The sequence below is a fragment of the Erythrolamprus reginae genome, chromosome 7 (genome assembly GCF_031021105.1).
Source record: "Erythrolamprus reginae isolate rEryReg1 chromosome 7, rEryReg1.hap1, whole genome shotgun sequence".
Lineage (NCBI taxonomy): Eukaryota > Metazoa > Chordata > Lepidosauria > Squamata > Dipsadidae > Erythrolamprus > Erythrolamprus reginae.
The window spans coordinates 85108502-85127529 of NC_091956.1; the positions used below are offsets into that span (position 1 = coordinate 85108502).

At 42.5% G+C, this 19028-nt stretch overlaps 1 protein-coding gene across 4 annotated transcripts in view; it reads left to right on the forward strand.

The window, feature by feature from the left end:
* Positions 1-19028, forward strand: part of LOC139170593 (broad substrate specificity ATP-binding cassette transporter ABCG2-like) — a 45816-nt gene that overhangs the window by 15895 nt on the left and 10893 nt on the right. For all 4 annotated transcript variants that reach the window (XM_070758022.1, XM_070758021.1, XM_070758023.1 and 1 more), the window contains 8 exons: positions 2577-2636; positions 4983-5097; positions 6642-6794; positions 7521-7678; positions 8426-8577; positions 9552-9650; positions 11800-12029; positions 17725-17807. In XM_070758022.1, the coding sequence (XP_070614123.1) occupies positions 2577-2636; positions 4983-5097; positions 6642-6794; positions 7521-7678; positions 8426-8577; positions 9552-9650; positions 11800-12029; positions 17725-17807 (1050 nt within the window). The remainder of the gene's footprint in view (positions 1-2576; positions 2637-4982; positions 5098-6641; positions 6795-7520; positions 7679-8425; positions 8578-9551; positions 9651-11799; positions 12030-17724; positions 17808-19028) is intronic.

Genomic DNA, 19028 nt, shown 5'->3' on the forward strand with positions numbered 1-19028 from the left:
ATTTTCAGCATCTTTTAGGGGGGAAAGGTACGTCTTATATTCCAAATGTGGCTATTTCCTAAGCTACATTTATTAAAATAAGGCATTATTTAGAATAGAATAGAATAGAATTTTATTGGCCAAGTGTGATTGGACACACAAGGAATTTGTCTTTGGTGCAGATGCTCTCAGCGTACATATAAAATATACATTTGTCAAGAATCACGTGGTACGACACTTAATGATTGTCATAGGGGTCAAATACGCAATGAAGAAGCAATATTAATAAAAATCTTAGGATATAAGCAACAAGTTACAGCCATACAGTCAACATGGGAGGAAATGGGTGATAGGAATGATGAGAAAAACTAGTAGAGTAGAAGTGCAGATTTAGTAGAAAGTCTGACAGTGTTGAGGGAATTATTTGTTTAGTAGAGTGATGGCGTTCAGAAAAAAACTGTTCTTGTGTCTAATTGTCTTGGTGTGCAGTGCTCTGTAGCGACGTTTTGAGGGTAGGAGTTGAAACAGTTTGTGTCCAGGATGTGAGGGGTCAGTCAATATTTTCCAGCCCTCTTTTTGACTCGTGCAGTCTACAGGTCCTCAAGGGAAGGCAGGTTGGCAGCAATTGTTTTTTCTGCAGTTCTGATTCTCCTCTGAAGTCTGTGTCGGTTCTGTTGGGTTGCAGCACCAAACCAGATCAGAAATAAGGTGTTATCTAGATCAGAGGTCTCCAACTGGCTGAGGAATTCTGGGAGTTGAAGTCCACAAGTCTTAAATTTGCCAAGGTTGGAGACCCCTGATCTAGAGCTAACAGCTGGTTGACTTTCCAACAGCTTGGAAAGTATTAAGCAAACACGAAGTATAGTAAGCCAGGTTCAAACTTCAGGCTTGGTTATCTGCTGTCCTTTAAATGTTAACTTTCTGTCATCGTTTCGACCTGTGTAGATTCAGAGGTTCATAATGATATGGGATCACTGTGTGATGCTATGAATAATTAACTGGATTATATTACTCTCTGTGTGAAAAGTGAAAGGTTACTGCCTGTAGAATATCCGACAAATTACATGTAGGTAGCTAGAAGCAATGTGTCACAAAGGCAGCAGTAATCAAACTTAATGACCCACCATAAAAAAGTCAGTGTCTTGAGGTCATGGTTATAGTTTGAAGTCAAGATTATTATTTTTTCACACAAAAAAACTCCTGAAAATGGATTCAAGTCTCTGTGTATTTGGATTTCAATTTATTACGAATTTATTCAATTTATTACGAATTGTGATCACCACTGAAATCAAAATTTATGTTGCTAAGTGAGAAATTCGTTAAGTGAGTTTTACTCGGTTTATGAACTTTTTTGCCACATTTGTTAAGTGAATCATGTCAGTTGTTAAGTTAATAACATGGTTGTTAAGTAAATCTGACTTCCCCGTTGACTTTGCCTACCAGAAGGTCACAAAGGTGGATAACATGACCCCAGGACACTGTCATAAATAACAGTCAGTTTGTTTGTTTGTTTGTTTGTTTGTTTGTTTGTTTGTTTGTTTGCCTGCCTGCCTGCCTGCCTGCCTGCCTGCCTGCCTGCCTGCCTGCCTGCCTGCCTGCCTGCCTGCCTGCCTGCCTGCCTGCCTGCCTGCCTGCCTGCCTGCCTATCTATCTATCTATCTATCTATCTATCTATCTATCTATCTATCTATCTATCTATCTATCTATCTATCCAGATTTGTATGCCGTTCCTCTCCGTAGACTCGGGGTGGCTAACAACAATAATAAAACAGCGTATGACAAATCTAATGTATTTAAAATAGCTAAAAACCCTTATTAAAAGCCAAACATACACACAAACATACCATGCATAAATTGTATAGGCCTGGGGGGAAGGAATATCTCAATTCCTCCATGCCTGATGACAGAGGTGGGTTTTAAGGAGCTTACGAAAGGCAAGGAGGGTGGGGGCAACTCTGATATCCGGGGGCAGTTGGTTCAAGAGGGTCGGGGCCGCCACAAAGAAGGCTCTTCCCCTGGGTCCCGCCAGACAACATTGTTTAGTCAACGGGACCCGGAGAAGGCCAACTCTGTGGAACCTAACCGGTCGCTGGGATTCGTGCGGCAGAAGTTGACAAGCATCTGAATTTTGATCATGTGATCATGGTCGTAAGCAGTGTTCCCTCTAATTTTTTTGGGGGGGGGGGGCGGAAAAGTATCGTGTCTGAGCGGCAGTCCCTTCGGGACTGGGCGGCACTCTTTCCCTCTCACTTTTTCCCTCTCGGCTTCTGGGCAGGTTTGAAAAACTCTGAGTTGATGATGATTTTTAAGTGAGCCATTGCTCACTGCTCAGCTTAGAGGGAACTATGGTCGTAAGTGTGAAAAATATTCATAAGTCATTTTTTTCAGTGCTGTTATGACTTTGAACAGTTACTTAACAAATAACTAATTTGAGGACTACCTGTAATGCAAAGAGCATTTCTTCTGCACTTGGGATTCTTGTGATTTTTTTAAAAAAAAAAATTCAGGAAGTTCAGCAGTCACAAAAATGTTTCCTTGAATTACAGCTTGCCTTTAGTGTGCAGAAATTAATACTCTTTTGTTGGTATGTTTTTCAGTGGAATAATGACACCAGGACTGAATGCGATTCTGGGGCCAACAGGCAGTGGCAAATCTTCGTAAGTTGTACAGCCGTGGACAAATGTGGTTTGTTATATGTGCAATCAGAAGGCATAGAAACATAGAAGATTGACGGCAGAAAAAGACCTCATGATCCATCTAGTCTGCCCTTATATTCTTTCCTGTATTTTATCTTAGGATGGATATATGTTTATCCCAGGCATGTTTAAATTCAGTTACTGTGGATTTACCAACCATGTCTGCTGGAAGTTTGTTCCAAGCATCTACTACTCTTTCAGTAAAATAATATTTTCTCATATTACTTCTGATCTTTCCCCCAACTGACCTCAGATTGTGTCCCCTTGTTCTTGTGTTCACTTTCCTATTAAAAACACTTTCCTCCTGAACTTTATTTAACCCTTTACCATATTTAAATGTTTTGATCCTGTCCCCCCTTTCCCTTCTGTCCTCCAGACTAGACAGTTCATGAAGTCTTTCCTGATACGTTTTATGCTTAAGACCTTCCACCATTCTTGTAGCCCGTCTTTGGATCTGTTCAATTGTCAATATCTTTTTGTAGGTGAGGTCTCCAGAACTGAACACAGTATTCCAAATGTGGTCTCACCAGCGCTCTATATAAGGGGATCACAATCTCCCTCTTCCTGCTTGTTATACCTCTAGCTATGCAGCCAAGCATCCTACTTGCTTTTCCTATCGCCCGACCACACTGCTCACCCATTTTGAGACTGTCAGAAATCACTACCCCTAAATCCTCCTCTTCTGAAGTTTTTGCTAACACAGAACTGCCAATGCAATACTCAGATTGAGGATTCCTTTTGCCCAAGTGCATTATTTTACATTTGGAAACATTAAACTGCAGTTTCCATTGCTTTGACCACTTATCTAGGTTGAAAGGATTAGCTCAGCTGGTGACACCACCGTAGCCCAGGGGATATTCACTTGGGGGGCTCTTTTGATGTCCCTAGCAGCAGCAGCAGCAGGAAGATCAAAGGATGGATGCTCACGGTTGGGTCTCGAGCATGAACTTGCTAAGTACCAACCCCACCTCCTAACCGTAAGAACCACCATCTGACACGTGGTTTTCTGCAATCCTTTGCTGACAGAGTAACAGAAACTACTTTGATTTATTTATTTTATTTATTTATTTATTGTTAGAGTTGGAAGGGACCGTGCGGGTCGTCAAGTCCAACCCCCTGCCTAAGCAGGAACCCTATAGCATCCCAGCCAAATGGCAGTCCAATTTCCTCTTAAAAATGTCCAGAGTATTGGAGTTCACAACGTCCGCTGGTAGATTGTTCCATTGGTTGATCGCTCTGACCATCAGGAAGTTCCTCCTTATCTCCATGTTGAATCTCTCCTTGGTCAGCTTCCAGCCGTTGTTCCTCGTCCGGCCCTCTGGTGCCCTGGAGAATAAAGTGATCCCCTCCTCTCTGTGGCAACCCCTCGTATACTTGTAGACTGCTATCATGTCCGCTCTGGCCCTCCTTTTCTCTAGGCTATCCATGCCCAGTTCCCCCAGTCTCTCTTCGTAAGTCTTGGTTCCAATCCCTTAATCATCTTGGTTGCTCTTTTCTGCACCTTCTCCAGAGTTTCAATGCCTTTTTTGAATTGTGGTGGCCAGAACTGAATACAGTACTCCAGGTGTGGTCTGACCAGGGCGTAGTAGAGTGGTATTAAGACTTCCCTGGTCTTGGAGTGTATTCCCCTGTTGATGCAGCTTAGGATTGTGTTGGCTTTTTAAGCTGCTGCTGCACATTGTTGGCTCATGTTTAGTTGATTGTCCACCAAGACTCTGAGGTCTCTTTCGCCGTCGCTACTACTCAGAGGGGTTTCTCCCAGGCTGTATGTATGTCCAGGGTATTTTTTTTAACTAGGTGAAGGACTTTGCTCTTGTTGACGTTGAACATCATTTTGTTGGTGTGGGCCCATAGTGTTAATCTGTCCAGGTCTTTCTGTAATTTGAGCCTGTCTTCAAGGGTATTGATAGTTTGATGATGCCCTACTTCCTTCGAAATTTTAATTACCTCCAATCTTGCAACATGAGATCAGATCATAACTGCGGTGAGGATGGCGCAATCCTGGCTGAGGAATTCTGAGAGCCGGGATCTTAAAAGTTGCCAAGATTATGAAATGGTTTGCATGCTTTAATAACAACCGCTGCAAAATTAGGTCGGGAGAGATGAGACGGATGGGTTTTGATGGTCTCTGCCAAACTCTCTACCTGTCCATCTAACACTCTCTGTTGAATTTCATTCAGGGTTTCCCCAGAGTTGCAGAATTTTTTTTAAAAAAATAACCAATAATTCAAGTGAGTTAATGGCATTTGTGCGCTTTTAGGTTTAGCAAAATACGGCCACCACGATGCAATATCATTTCTCTTTTAGATTACTGGATATCTTAGCAGCACGGAAAGACCCTCGTGGCTTAACTGGAGATGTTTTCATCAACGGTGCCCCCCAGCCGGCCAATTTTAAATGCATCTCTGGCTATGTGGTCCAGGTAAATTAATTATCCTCATCCCTTCATTGTTTATCAAAAATGGGTGGAAATCAAAATGTACATTTCTTTTATTTAAAAAAATAATCTAGATATGTATAGAGTAGACTACGCTTTCCCCTCCTCCTCTTCCTCCTCCTCTTCCTCTCCTTTCCTTCTCCTCCTCCTCCTCCTCTCCTTCTTCTTCCTCCTCCTCCTCTTCCTCCTCCTCCTCCTCTTCTTCCTCCTCCTCTCCTTCTTCTTCCTCCTCCTCCTCTTCCTCCTCCTCCTCTTCTTCTTCTTCCTCCTCCTCCTCTTCCTCCTCCTCCTCCTCTTCTTCCTCCTCCTCTCCTTCTTCTTCCTCCTCCTCCTCTTCCTCCTCCTCCTCTACTTCTTCTTCTTCCTCCTCCTCTTCTTCCTCCTCCTCCTCCTCTTCTTCTTCTTCCTCCTCCTCCTCTCCTTCTTCTTCTCCTCCTCTCCTCCCCTCCTCTTCCTCTCCTCCTCCTCCTCTCCTCCTCCTCCTCCTCTTCCTCCTCCTCTTCTTATTCTTCCTCCTCCTCCTCTTCCTCTTCTTCTTCCTCCTCCTCCTCCTCTTCTTCTTCTTCCTCCTCCTCCTCTTCTCCTTCTTCTTCTCCTCCTCTCCTCCCCTCCTCTTCCTCTCCTCCTCCTCCTCTCCTCCTCCTCCTCTTCCTCCTCCTCTTCTTATTCTTCCTCCTCCTCCTCTTCCTCTTCTTCTTCCTCCTCCTCCTCTCCTCCTCCTCCTCCTCTTCTTCTTCCTCCTTCTCTTCCTCCCTTCCTCCTCCTCCTCTCCTCCCCCTTCTCTTCTTCTTCCTCCTCCTCCTCTTCCTCTTCTTCTTCCTCCTCCTCCTCCTCCTCTCCTCCTCCTCCTCTTCCTCCTCCTCTTCTTCTTCTTCCTCCTCCTCCTCTTCCTCTTCTTCTTCCTCCTCCTCCTCTCCTCCTCCTCCTCCTCCTCCTCTTCTTCTTCCTCCTCCTCCTCTTCCTCTTCTTCTTCCTCCTCCTCCTCCTCCTCTTCTTCTTCTTCCTCCTCCTCTTCCTCCTCTCCTCCCTCCTCCTCTCCTCCTCCTCCTCCTCCTCCTCTTCTCCTTCTCCTCTCCTCCTCCTCCTCTTCTTCTTCCTCCTTCTCTTCCTCCCTTCCTCCTCCTCCTCTCCTCCCCCTTCTCTTCTTCTTCCTCCTCCTCCTCCTCCTCCTCCTAATTGGGTGAGGGGTTTCAACACCGTTCAATGGAAGAGGTTTTAGAGTGGGGGGGTGCTTGAAAAAGGCTTCAAAACCATGATTTCTGCCTCAATAAAAGACATTCTCTGCTGGATGATTTTTGCCTGGGATTTCAGTGAGCTGATTTATATTCTTGAATGATAAATGGACTTTGTTATCTAAGGAATGCCATCTAGGCTCAGTTTGGCGTCTTTGCCAGACTCCGTTGATGCTTCACTCCAGAGAAACACTCGGGTGAAAGGAGCTGCGTAAACTTGACAAATAAACACATAATTAACTTCTGGTTTGAAGCAAATAAACGGAAATAAGATCATCGTTTCCTTTGTATTTCCAGGATGATGTTGTGATGGGGACCTTGACGGTGAGGGAAAACCTCCAGTTCTCAGCTGCGCTCAGACTTCCAAAAACAGTAAAAACACACGAAAAGGAGGAGAGAATTAACCAGGTCCTTAAGGAGCTGGGATTGACAGAAGTGGCAGATTCAAAGGTAATGAAGTTAAATCTCTTGGAGGACTGGGATCCATAAAGGGAGTGCTAGAAATGAACCAGCCTTCACTTATGTGATTGTTTGTTTATTTATTTTGTCTAATACACAATGAGGGTTTTAGTGGGTATGATCAAAACATTTAATAATTTGATAAAGGGTTAAATAAGGTCCAGGAGGGAAGTGTTTTTAATAGGAAAGTGAACACAAGAACAAGGGGACACAATCTGAAGTTAGTTGGGGGAAAGATCAAAAGCAACATGAGAAAATATTATTTTACTGAAAGAGTAGTAGATGCTTGGAACAAACTTCCAGCAGACGTGGTTGGTAAATCCACAGGAACTGAATCTAAACATGCCTGGGATAAACATATATCCATCCTGAGATAAAATACAGGAAATAGTATAAGGGCAGACTAGATGGACCATGAGGTCTTTTTCTGCCGTCAGTCTTCTAGGTTTCTATGTTATGATAGTTTGAAGTGTCCTCAAAAAACAACTAAGCTCAGAGAGTGCCAAAGTATCCTTCATTTCAACCCTGAGCTAGAAATATTTACCTTCTAGGAGGGTTTTTTGGGTTTGTTTTAATCAATACGAGTTTTGTTTTGTTGGGTGCGAAATAATCTCTGCCTGAAAATGTGTATTTATTTATTAGATTTGTATGCCATCCCTCTCCGTAGATTCGGGGCGGCATACAAATAGTATCATGGACGTCCCCTTTTTCTATTAGGTTGGAACTCAGTTCATTCGTGGTATATCAGGAGGAGAGAGGAAACGGACTAATATCGGAATGGAGCTCATTACTGACCCGTCCATCTTGTTCTTAGACGAGCCAACCACGGGTCTTGATGCCAGCACGGCCAATGCTGTTTTGCTGCTCTTGAAAAGGTAATGGCTAGACGAAGGGATCCATGCAGAAACTACCCAGAAAAGAACTTCGAGCTTTTCAAAAACACACTTGAATCCCAGCGTCCGATAAGGTCCCACAGAGTTGGCCTTCTCCGGGTCCCGTCGACTAAGCAATGCCGTTTGGTGGGGCCCAGGGGAAGAGCCTTCTCTGTGGTGGCCCCGGCCCTCTGGAACCAACTCCCCTCAGAGATCTGAACCGCCCCCTGCCCTCCTTGTCTTTCATAAGTTGTTGAAAACTCACCTTTCCCACCAGGCATGGGGAAATTGACACCTCCCCTAACTACTGGGTTGTGTGATTGTTTTATTAAAAAGGGGTTTAAATTGTGTTTTTAGATATAGGATTTGTACTTTGTTATTATTGTTGTGAGCCACCCCGAGTTCTTGGAGAGGTGCGGCATACAGATCTAATAAATTATTATTATTATTATTATTATTATTATTATTATTATTATTATTATTATTATTATTACATTGCTCAAAAAAAATAAAGGGAACACTTAACACAATATAACTCCAGGTAAATCAAACTTCTCTGAAATCAAACTGCCCACTAAGGAAGCGACACTGGTTGACAATCAATTTCACCTGCTGTTGTTGTCACATTCAACTTTGTACAGAACAAAGTATTCGATGAGAATATTTCATTCATTCAGATCTAGGGTGGCTTCTTTGAGTGTTGCTTTTATTCTTATTTTTTTGAGCAGTTTATTTCTGCTCTCTGTGCAGGATGTCCAAGCAAGGGAAAACCATTATTTTTTCCATCCATCAACCACGCTACTCCATCTTCAGACTGTTTGATAAGCTGACCTTGTTGGCTGCAGGAAGACTTTTGTATCATGGGCCGGCTCAGAATGCCTTAGAATACTTCAAGGCGATCGGTAAGTGCCCAGAAAGCTATTTATTGAGTGTCCCAATATCACCTTGGCTTTTTCAAAAAACAGATCTCGGATCTCATCTAATTTGGAACCATACTGTTGATATGGGAAGTATTTACCCCTGCCAAAGATCCCAAATGACTCTTGGTTCAAAGACATAGAAACATAGAGGATCAGAAAAAGTCCTCATGGTCCATCTGATCTGCCCTTATACTATTTCTTGTATTTTATCTTAGGGTATCTATCTATCTATCTATCTATCTATCTATCTATCTATCTATCTATCTATCTATCTATCTATCATCTATCTATCTATCTATCTATCTATCTATCTATCTATCTACCTACCTACCTACCTACCTACCTACCTACCTACCTACCTACCTACCTACCTATCCATCCATCCATCCATCCATCCATCTACCTAGCTAGCTAGCTAGCTATTTAGCTATTTATTTATTTATTTATTAGATTTGTATGCCGCCCCTCTCCGAAGACTCGGGGCAGCTAACAACAATAAAAAGACAATGTAAACAAATCTAGTATTAAAAATAATCTAAAACCCCCCAATTTAAAGAACCACTCATACATACAAGCATATAAGCCTAGGGGGAAGGGAAATTTCAATTCCCCCTTGCCTGACGACAGAGGTGGGTTTTAAGGAGCTTGCGAAAGGCAAGGAGGGTGGGGGCAACTCTGATATCTGGGGGGAGCTGGTTCCAGAGGGCCGGGGCCGCCACAGAGAAGGCTCTTCTCCTGGGTCCCGTCAAACAACATTGCTTAGTCGATGGCACCCGGAGAAGGCCAACTCTGTGGGACCTAACCGGTCACTGGGATTCGTGTGGCAGAAGGCGGTCCCGGAGGTATTCTGGTCCGATGCCATGAAGGGCTTTATAGGTCATATAGGTTATTGTCAGAAAACCTTTGCCTTATATTTTCACCCATGGTTGAGATGATTTCTTTTCTTTCTTTTTGAGGTTATGAGTGTGAACCATACAATAATCCTGCTGACTTTTTCCTGGATATCATTAATGGAGACTCGACAGCTGTGGCTTCTCAAAATGAAACTGACAGAGGTATAGTGTGCAAAATGTAGCTCCTTTTTTGGAATGTGGTATACCATTGGAGAGGCAATCTGCTCATGGCACTGTTAACTCTGGCCCTGAATTCCCATAGGAATTAGCCAAATTGCCGTCCAAAGCCCAGAGAATCTAAAACCATCTTAATTCATTCATTTATTTATTTTGTCCAATACACAATGAGGGTTTTAGTGGGTATATATCTATACACGCATAGTCAAATACATGATGAAGGTTATAGAGCAGATACTCATAGTAAAATATATCTAAGAAAGAATAGAAGAGAAGGTATAGTAATAGAACATATCAATGAAAGAATAGAAGAAGAGATATAGGAATAGAAGAAAGGTATAGGAGATAGAGGAGAGCAATAGGACAGGGGACGGAAGGCACTCTAGTGCAGCGTTTCCCAACCGGTGTGCCGCGGCACAGTAGTGTGCCGCGAGACACGGTCAGGTGTGCCGCAGGAAGCTCCAGGTGGGCGGGGCACTGCCAGTGCCGGACCGCCAGTGCCTCCGACCTGGAGCTTCCACTCGCAGCCCGATGCAGCTGTTTCCGGCTGGGCCCCAAAGAAGGAAGGCGGGAAAAAGGAGGCAGGGGCGGGGAGGTCCGGCAGTAGGAGTAAAGGGAGCCGCGGCCGCCCCTGCCTCCCCACGGTGCCTCTGGCCAAACGCGCCCCTGGCTTCTCTGCCCTGCCCCATTGCCCGCCCGATCCGCCCACTCTCCTCCTCCTCCGCCGCCGCCTCCTGTCTTGGGGCGTGATCCGCCCCCTCTCCTTCGCTGCCGGAGAGAGACTGGAAGGCGCCGTTGTCTTCGCCTCCGCCCGCCGGCTCCCCTCGCCCTCCCAGACGTCCCCAGCGCCCGGCCACGCGCCGCCTCCCGTTAGCCCAGCCGACCTTTCCCTGCTGCCGTTTTCTCTTCATGGCGCAAAGCCACACAGTCCCGGACTCCCGGATCGCTCGCTTCTCCGGTCAGCAAAGCCATCTGCCCAGGAAAGCGCCGCGCCGCGCTTGCTGGCCGGAAAAGCGAGCGATCCGGGAGTCCGGGACTGTGTGGCTTTGCACCATGAAGAGAAAATGGCAGCAGGGAAAAGTCAGCCGGGCTAACGGGAGGCGGCGCGTGGCCGGGCGCTGGGAACGTCTGGGAGGGTGAGGAGGCTGATGGCTGCTGTTGCCTCTTAGCTGCAGAGCCGGCGGGCGGAGGCGAAGACAACGGCGCCCTCCATTCTCTCTCCAGCTCTCTCTCTCTCTTTCTTTTTCTCTCTGTTGCCGGCATGGTGAACGAGAGAGAAAGAGAGAGAGAGAAAAAGGAGGGGAGAGAGAATGAGAGAGAAAGAAAGCAAGAGAAAGAGAGGGAAAGAAAGCAACAGAGAGAAAGAGGGGGGAAGGAGGGAGAGGGAAAGACATGGAGGGAGAGAAGGAGGGAGAGAGAAAGAGCAAAAAAGAGGAAGAAAGAAAGAGGGATGGAGAGAGAGAAAGAAGGGAAGGAAGAGAGAGAAAGAGGGAGGGAGAAATAGAGTGAAATGGAGGAAGAGATTTTTTTTTGGTCCAAACTTTTCTTTAGCCCCGCCCCCCGCCCCCCCTTCAGTGTTCCCCAGAATTTTGAAAATATTAATAATGTGCCGCGGCTCAAAAAAGGTTGGGAAACACTGCTCTAGTGCACTTGTACTCGCCCCTTACTGACCTCTTAGGAATCTGGATAGGTCAACCGTGGATAATGTAAGGGTAAAGTGTTTGGGGATGACCCTATGGAGTCCGGTAATGAGTTCCATGCTTCGACAACTCGGTTACTGAAGTCGTATATTTTACAGTCAAGTTTGGAGCGGTTAATATTAAGTTTAAATCTGTTGTGTGCTCTTGTGTTGTTGTGGTTGAAGCTGAAGTAGTCGTTGACAGGCAGGACATTGCAGCATATGATCTTGTGGGCAATACTTAGATCTTGTTGAAGGCGTCTTAGTTCTAAGCTTTCCAGGCCCAGGATTGAAAGTCTAGTCTGTTTCGAGTGGAGGAGTGAAGGGCTCTTCTGGTGAAGTATCTCTGGACATTTTCAAGGGTGTTGATGTCTGACATGCGATATGGGTTCCAAACAGATGAGCTGCATTCGAGGATGGGTCAGTGTAATTAATTTCCCTCTTATCTCTTTAAAGACGGCACTCCAGATCAGACACTAGCAGAGAAAATGGCAGAGAAGTATTCCGGCTCTTCCTACGGTCAAGAAACCAAAGCAGAATTGGAAAAGCTGTCTTCCAAGGGAGAAACCAAAGAGACCACTTCCCAAAAAATCACCTATTCCACTTCCTTCTGTCACCAGATGAAGTGGGTCTCCAAACGGATGTTCAAAAATTTAATAGGCAATCCTCAAGCCTCCATAGCACAGGTAATTTAAAAAGTTTTAAGCTTCCTGTCTGCCGACATTCCAGTCTTATGCTACTCTAAGTCAGTGTTTCTCAAATGTTCTCTGTTACGCTCGCCCCCACCCCCAGGAAGAAGTAAACATTACACGCCCGACCCCCAACTCTCCTACAGGATGATTGTTTGCAATATTTAGCACGTTTTCGCTGAAAAAACTCCAGCGGCTTAGCAGCATGATTGGGCTGTAACTAGTGATGGGCGAAATGAACCTGCACAATTCGGGTCCATACCAAATTTTGTGGTGTTTGGTATGCCGAACCCGAAATTTTTTGAAACTTCGGGCAGAGTTCGGGGTCGCGTTCGGCATTCAGAGCTTCGAAGTCACCGGCAGATTGCTAAGGATGCCAAGGTGATCACTTCCTGGATTCCATGGAATCCAGGAAGTGGTCACCTTGGCGTCCTTAGCAACCTGCCGGTGATGTCAAGGCTCCGCCCCTGGAATCTCTTCGTGGGAGGGATTCCCCAGCTCCTTCAAAGGGAGGTCTTCATGTAAAAATAAACATTGCCATTTTTACGTGAAAGGACACCGCAGCGGCGCTGCAAGCAAAGGGCGGTCCTTTCACGTAAAAACAAACAAAGCTTCGCCCCCGGAATCTCTTGGTGGGATTCCCCGTTCGGGTTCGGTTCAGGTTCGGACGAATTTTGCGTAAAATTCGTCTGAACTTGCCAAACCCGAACACCGTTGGGTTCGCCCATCACTAGTTGTAACTAGTGTTCGCCGAACCCGAACTTTACCCAAACTTTTAAAAAAAGGTGATGCCTTAATTTATTTGGCTTCATGCACTTGGTCACCAACATTTTTAGACACAGTAAACATACCGGTCTTTCCTCGTCTCCCACTGTAGTCAGAGTGAAGCCAAGCGTTACATACGCTTCATTGTATTTTCTGGTGACTTACGCTTGTCTCATTATCTCCATCTCTCTCCTCCTTTCTTCTCATCCCTGTTAAAATATTTTTCCATGGTGTCTCTTAAGGGTTTGTTATATGCACTTTATATCTCCTGCTGTGTGCTATTGTTTGGTGCAAAAAACCACAACCCTACTTCAGGGGCCCCCTTCCCACTATTTGAGAACACTGCTCTAAGTGTAGTTGTGGTGGGACAGTGGTTAGAATGTAGTATTGCAAGCTAATTCTGCCAACTTCCAGGAGTTCGATTCTCAACAGCTCAAGGTTGACTTCCTTCCTTCTGAGGTTGGTAAAATGAAGACCCAGATTGTTGGGGGCAATATGATGACTCTTAGAGAGGGCTGCAATTGGGTAGGTGTAGTTTATTGATAAGAAGGACTAGGGGAGACATGATAGCAGGGTTGCAATAGCTCAATGGGTTGCCACAAAGAAGAGGGAGTGAAGCTATTCTCCAAACACCTGTGGGTAGAACACGAAGCAATGGGTGGAAACTAATCAAGGAGAAAAGCAACTTAAGGACAATTTTCCTGACACTTAAAACAAATAATCAGTGGAACAGCTTGCCTCCAGAAGTTGTGAATGGTCCAACACTAGATGTTTTTAAGAAGACCTTGGAATACTAATATCAAATGACCTAAGTGCTAAAGCCCACTGCAACAATATCGCCAAAAAGGCTTCCAGAGTTGTAAACCTGATCCTACACAGCTTCTGCTCTGGCAATCTCATACTACTGACTAGAGCCTACAAAACTTTTGCCAGACCCATCCTAGACTACTGCTCATCTGTCTGGAACCCATACCACATCTCAGACATCAACACTCTCAAAAACATCCAATGATATTTCACCAGGAGAGCCCTTCACTCCTCCACTCGAAACAGAATATCCTACGAAAATAGACTAACAATCCTGGGCCTAGAAATCTTAGAACTGCGGCACCTAAAACACGATTTAAGTATTACCCACAAGATCATATGCTGCAACGTCCTTCCGGTCAACGACTACTTCAGCTTCAACTGCAACAACAGAAGAGCACGCAACACATTCAAACTTAATATTAACCGCTCCAAACTTGACTGTAAAAAATATGACTTTAACAATCGAGTTGTCGAAGCGTGGAGCTCATTACCGGACTCAATAGTGTCAACTCCCAACCCCCAACATTTCTCCCTTAGACTCTCCACGATTGACCTCTCCAGGTTCCTAAGAGGCCAGTAAGGGGCGTATATAAGTGCACTGATGTGCCTAACGTCCCCTGTCCAATTACCTTTCCTTTTCTCATATATCCTATATATTCTCTCCCTCTCATCTACTTCTATTCTTTTTTACTTACTATCTTAATATACAGTGGAACCCCGACATAAGAGCTGCTCTACTTAAGAGCAACTCGAGATAAGAGCTGGGAGGGGAGAGATATTTTTGTTCTACTTACAAGCCCAAATTCGAGATACAAGCGCCAAGGAGCTGTCTCCTGAAGCCAAACGCTAACTTCCGCGTTCGGCTTCAGGAGACAGCTGCGAAGCGGCGCGCGTGTTTTAAAAGGTTGCAGCCGGCCTGGGGGGCTCGGGGGGGTGCTTGCAGCTTTCTTTCTTGCTCTTTTTCTTTCTCTCTTTTACCTTCCCTTCCTCTATTTCTTCTTTTCTTTCTCCTTCCCACCTTCTTCCCTCCCTCCCTCCCTTCACTCATTCCTCTCTTATTCTCCCCTTTCATAAGTTTCCTTGCTTCCTTCCTCTGTTCCTGTCCCTTCCCTCTTTCCTTCCTTCCTTCCCACCCTCCGTCCATTCATTCACCCATTCCTCTCTTGATCGCTTAAAGCCGGTCCCTGGTGCAAAAAGGGTTGGGGACCTCTGTCCTACAGGATTGGGTGGCAGAGAAGTTGAACATATGTAAATTTAAAAGTTTAAGAAAGTTTACAAGTTAAGTGAAAGAAACTTCATTATTCATTTATATGTACATGTACATTTCTTCATTAAAAACATGTCTTTCTGCATAATTTAGACTAACTTTGTGAGTTTTTTGAGGGCTGGAACCAATTAAAATTATTTACATTAATTCCTATGGGGAAAAGTCGTTCGAGATAAGAGCTGCTCGACTTAAGAGCCCAGGTCCGGAACGAATTAAACTCGTATCTCGAGGTACCACTGTATATTACTTAATGTCTATTCTCTTCCATATGTATTGTACATTGGACAAAGAATAAATAAATAAAAAATAAATGTTGGATAAGTAGTGTAGGGTTTCCTGCTTAAGCAGGAAGTTGGGTTAAAAGACCTCCAAGTTCTCTTCCAACTCTGTTATTCTATTTCTCTTTCTAGATTCAAGACTGATTTTGGTCCCTATGCTTTAGAGTAATTGCCAGGGACAAATAGCAGCGGATAAAATCTTTTCCCCTTTCAACATCATTTCTTAGAGGTTTAGTGGTGTTGGGAAACTTTAGAAGTGGAGCTTAATAAAACGATTGGATCTGTTTGATTTCTTGTTAAAACCTTTGCTCTCCACGGGGCAATAATCGCCTCATCGCAACGGCCTTTGATGTGGTATGTTGATGTTATGAAAATCCCTTTTAATTGCATTGTAAAAGCTTGACCTTGTGACAAGAATTATGCCCTTTAAGAGCCTTATAATCCCCCGAGGGCTGAGAGTCCGAACTTCCTGCCCCTTTGATCTTCCTAACCTCCTTAGGAATGATTTTGGAATGAAATCTGTAAATGCTCCCAAGTATTCCTTTAAAACTTTGGGTTAATCTTCTCAAACTGGTCTTGCTATGATCCTTGCTCTCTAATACAACCGGCTTATTTGCGCGATTTTTGACACTAGGTCTTTTGGGCAGGTTTTGGAATGTCTAAAAGATCAACTCTCCATGGCCTGATACTATTATTGTTGGCTGCAATTTTAAACAATGCTGTTTAACTGTTTGGTTACCGGTACCGGTAGCAAAATTTTGATTATTTTTTCTTCTTTTTTTTCCCTTCTGGGCTCTGGGTGTGTTTTTCCTATCGCAGTAAATGAGGTTGAATGTGTATAATGACCTATAAAGCCCTTCATGGCATCGGACCAGAATATCTCCGGCACCGCCTTCTGCCGCACAAATCCCAGCGACGGGTTAGGTCCCACAGAGTTGGCCTTCTCCGGGTCCCGTTGACTAAACAATGTCGTTTGGCGGGACCCAGGAGAAGAGCCTTCTTCGTGGCGGCCCCGACCCTATGGAACCAGCTCCCCCCAGATATCAGAGTTGTCCCCACCCTCCTTGCCTTTCACAAGCTCCTTAAAACCCACCTCTGTCGTCAGGCATGGGGAAATTGATTTTTTTCCCCTTCCCCCTAGGCTTATAGAATTTATACATGGTATGCTTGTATGTATGATTGGTCTCTTAAATTGGGGTTTTTTAGATTATTTTTTAATATTAGATTTGTTACATTGTTTTCTTTATTGTTGCTAGCCACCCCGAGTCTTCGGAGAGGGGCGGCATACAAATCTAATAAATAAATAAATAATTTTAAAAGCTTTCCGTGTGTGCGTGTACATACATTTTATGTAGTAGATAATCAGGAGTAGGCTACTGCCCAGTTGGGATAGAATACAGTGGGGTAGCGAAAATGTAGCTCCACCCCAGAACACCCTGAGTCGCCTTGGAAGGGCGGTATAGGAATCAATCAATCGATCGATCGATCGATCGAATGAATGAATGAATGAATACATAAATAAATAAATTTGCACTGAAAGATATTGAAACAAAATGCATAAGCCACGCTCACAGTGTGGTAGTAAATATTTTGGTAGCCTATCCCTGCCTGAAACTAACAATTATTGCTAATCCAATTAAATTAAATTAAATTAAATTAAGTTAATTTAAGTTAATTTAAGTTAAGTTAAGTTATGTTACGTTACATTACATTACATTAAATTTTAAGTTAAGTTAAATTAACTTAAATTAAATTAACTTAAATTAAATTAAAAATTAAGTTAAATTAAGTTAAATTAAATTAAATTAAATTACATTAAATTACATTAAATTACATTAAATTACATTAAATTACATTACATTAAATTTTAAGTTAAGTTAAATTAACTTAAATTAAATTAACTTAAATTAAATTAAAAATTAAGTTAAATTAAATTAAATTAAATTAAATTAAATTATTAAATTAAATTAAATTAAATTAAATTAAATTAAATTAAATTAAATTAAATTAAATTAAATTAAATTAAATTAAATTAAATTAAATTAAATTAAATTAAATTAAATTAAATTAAATTAAATTAAATTAAATTAAATTAAATTAAATTAAATTAAATTAAATTAAATTAAATTAAATTAAATTAAATTAAATTAAATTAAATTAAATTTCAACCTTTTGAACTCTCAAGTTTCCTCTTTCTGCTGTATATTTGAAATACACAGTAACGTGTGTGTATAGATGTGTACATGTGTGTTATGTATAGGTATAGGTAGATACTGTATATATTTTCTTTTGGGAGCAGGCAACAGAATTTCATTTTCAATGTATGCCAGTGTGCTCACAGTAAAAAATGACAATAAATGCTATCTTATCTTATATTAAATTGAACACGGTTAGTAATGATGCCTGGAAAAATTGTTTTTTATAGCATGATAGGCTTTGATTTTTAAAAGAATGAATGAAGCTCATTCGGGGGAGAAAAATAAGCAAAAATTGGTTTGGTTGATGTCAATCTGTGCACCATGATGATGTATAAACGAATAACTGAACACAATCTAATATATTTATATTTCAGTTGTTGGTTACGATTTTCCTGGGATTAATCGTGGGTGCCATATTCTTTGGTGTAACAAATGATGCCAAAGGTTTGCAAAATAGGTGAGTCCTTTGGGGATAATAAGGTGATCCAACAAGTGATATTGGTTATGGGTACAAATTCCAATGATAACTTGAAATAAAGTGAAGCCTTATTTTAACAGAATGAGAGTGTTCATTACACAAAAATATATGGGGAAGTGGAGAGGCTTCGACTATTTTTGTATGATATTTATCACTAAGTATGGTAGGCGTTTTTGCACAATGCCATCACTATACAAATTATATTGTGGAGATAGTGCTTCAATTCTGCTATGAAACAGGCTAGAAATATTGAAATAGGGTGTGTTTTTCATAAAACAGGGCGATATATGTCACCTTCATTGTTTAATAGCAGGATCTGTTGCTTATAAAGCCAAAAAACACCACCCACACAAAACTGACATAAAAGGTTACCAGAAGTAATAACTTCCCTTGTTTCAAAAAATGTGTATTTTTTGATCAAGCTTAGAGCAAGATTTTTGTTCCTTTTCTGACAACTTTTTAGGGGGGGAAATAGTCAGGTCACTCTTGGTTTTTCTTTCTTTCTTTCTTTCCTTCTGTCCTTCTTTCCTTCCTTCCTTCTTTCTTTCCTTCTGTCCTTCCTTCCTTCCTTCTTTCTTTCTTTATTTCCTTCTGTCCTTCCTTCCTTCTTTCTTTCTTTCTTTCTTTCCTTCTGTCCTTCCTTCCTTTCTTTCTTTCCTTCTGTCCTTCCTTCCTTCCTTCTTTCTTTCTTTCCTCTGTCCTTCCTTCCTTCCTTCTTTCTTTCCTTCTGTCCTACCTTCCTTCCTTCTTTCTTTCTTTCCTTCTGTCCTTCCTTCTTTCTTTCTTTCTTTCTTTCCTTCTGTCCTTCCTTCTTTCTTTCTTTCTTTCTTTCTTTCTTTCTTTCGTTGTTTGATTGTTTGGTTGTTGGTTTATTTCTTTGTTTATTATTTGTTTATTTGTTTGTTTGTGAAACATGTACAAGATAGCAGGTATAAGTATAAATGTAAACAAGTAAGGACAGATAAATCAGGACAGTAAGACAGGAACGTTAGGCATGCGGATTGATGCGTTTATGTGCACTTTGCCTTTAAATTTCCCAATTTCCCTTTTAAACTTTAAAATCTCAGTCAGTTCCTTTTGTAGATCCAATGAAATTTCCTTTTCTAAACCATTCTCTTTGATCTACTTACTATTCATTGTCTAGAATACAAGTGACAAAACATATATATTTTTTGCTAAGAAAATAAAACCTAGGAACAC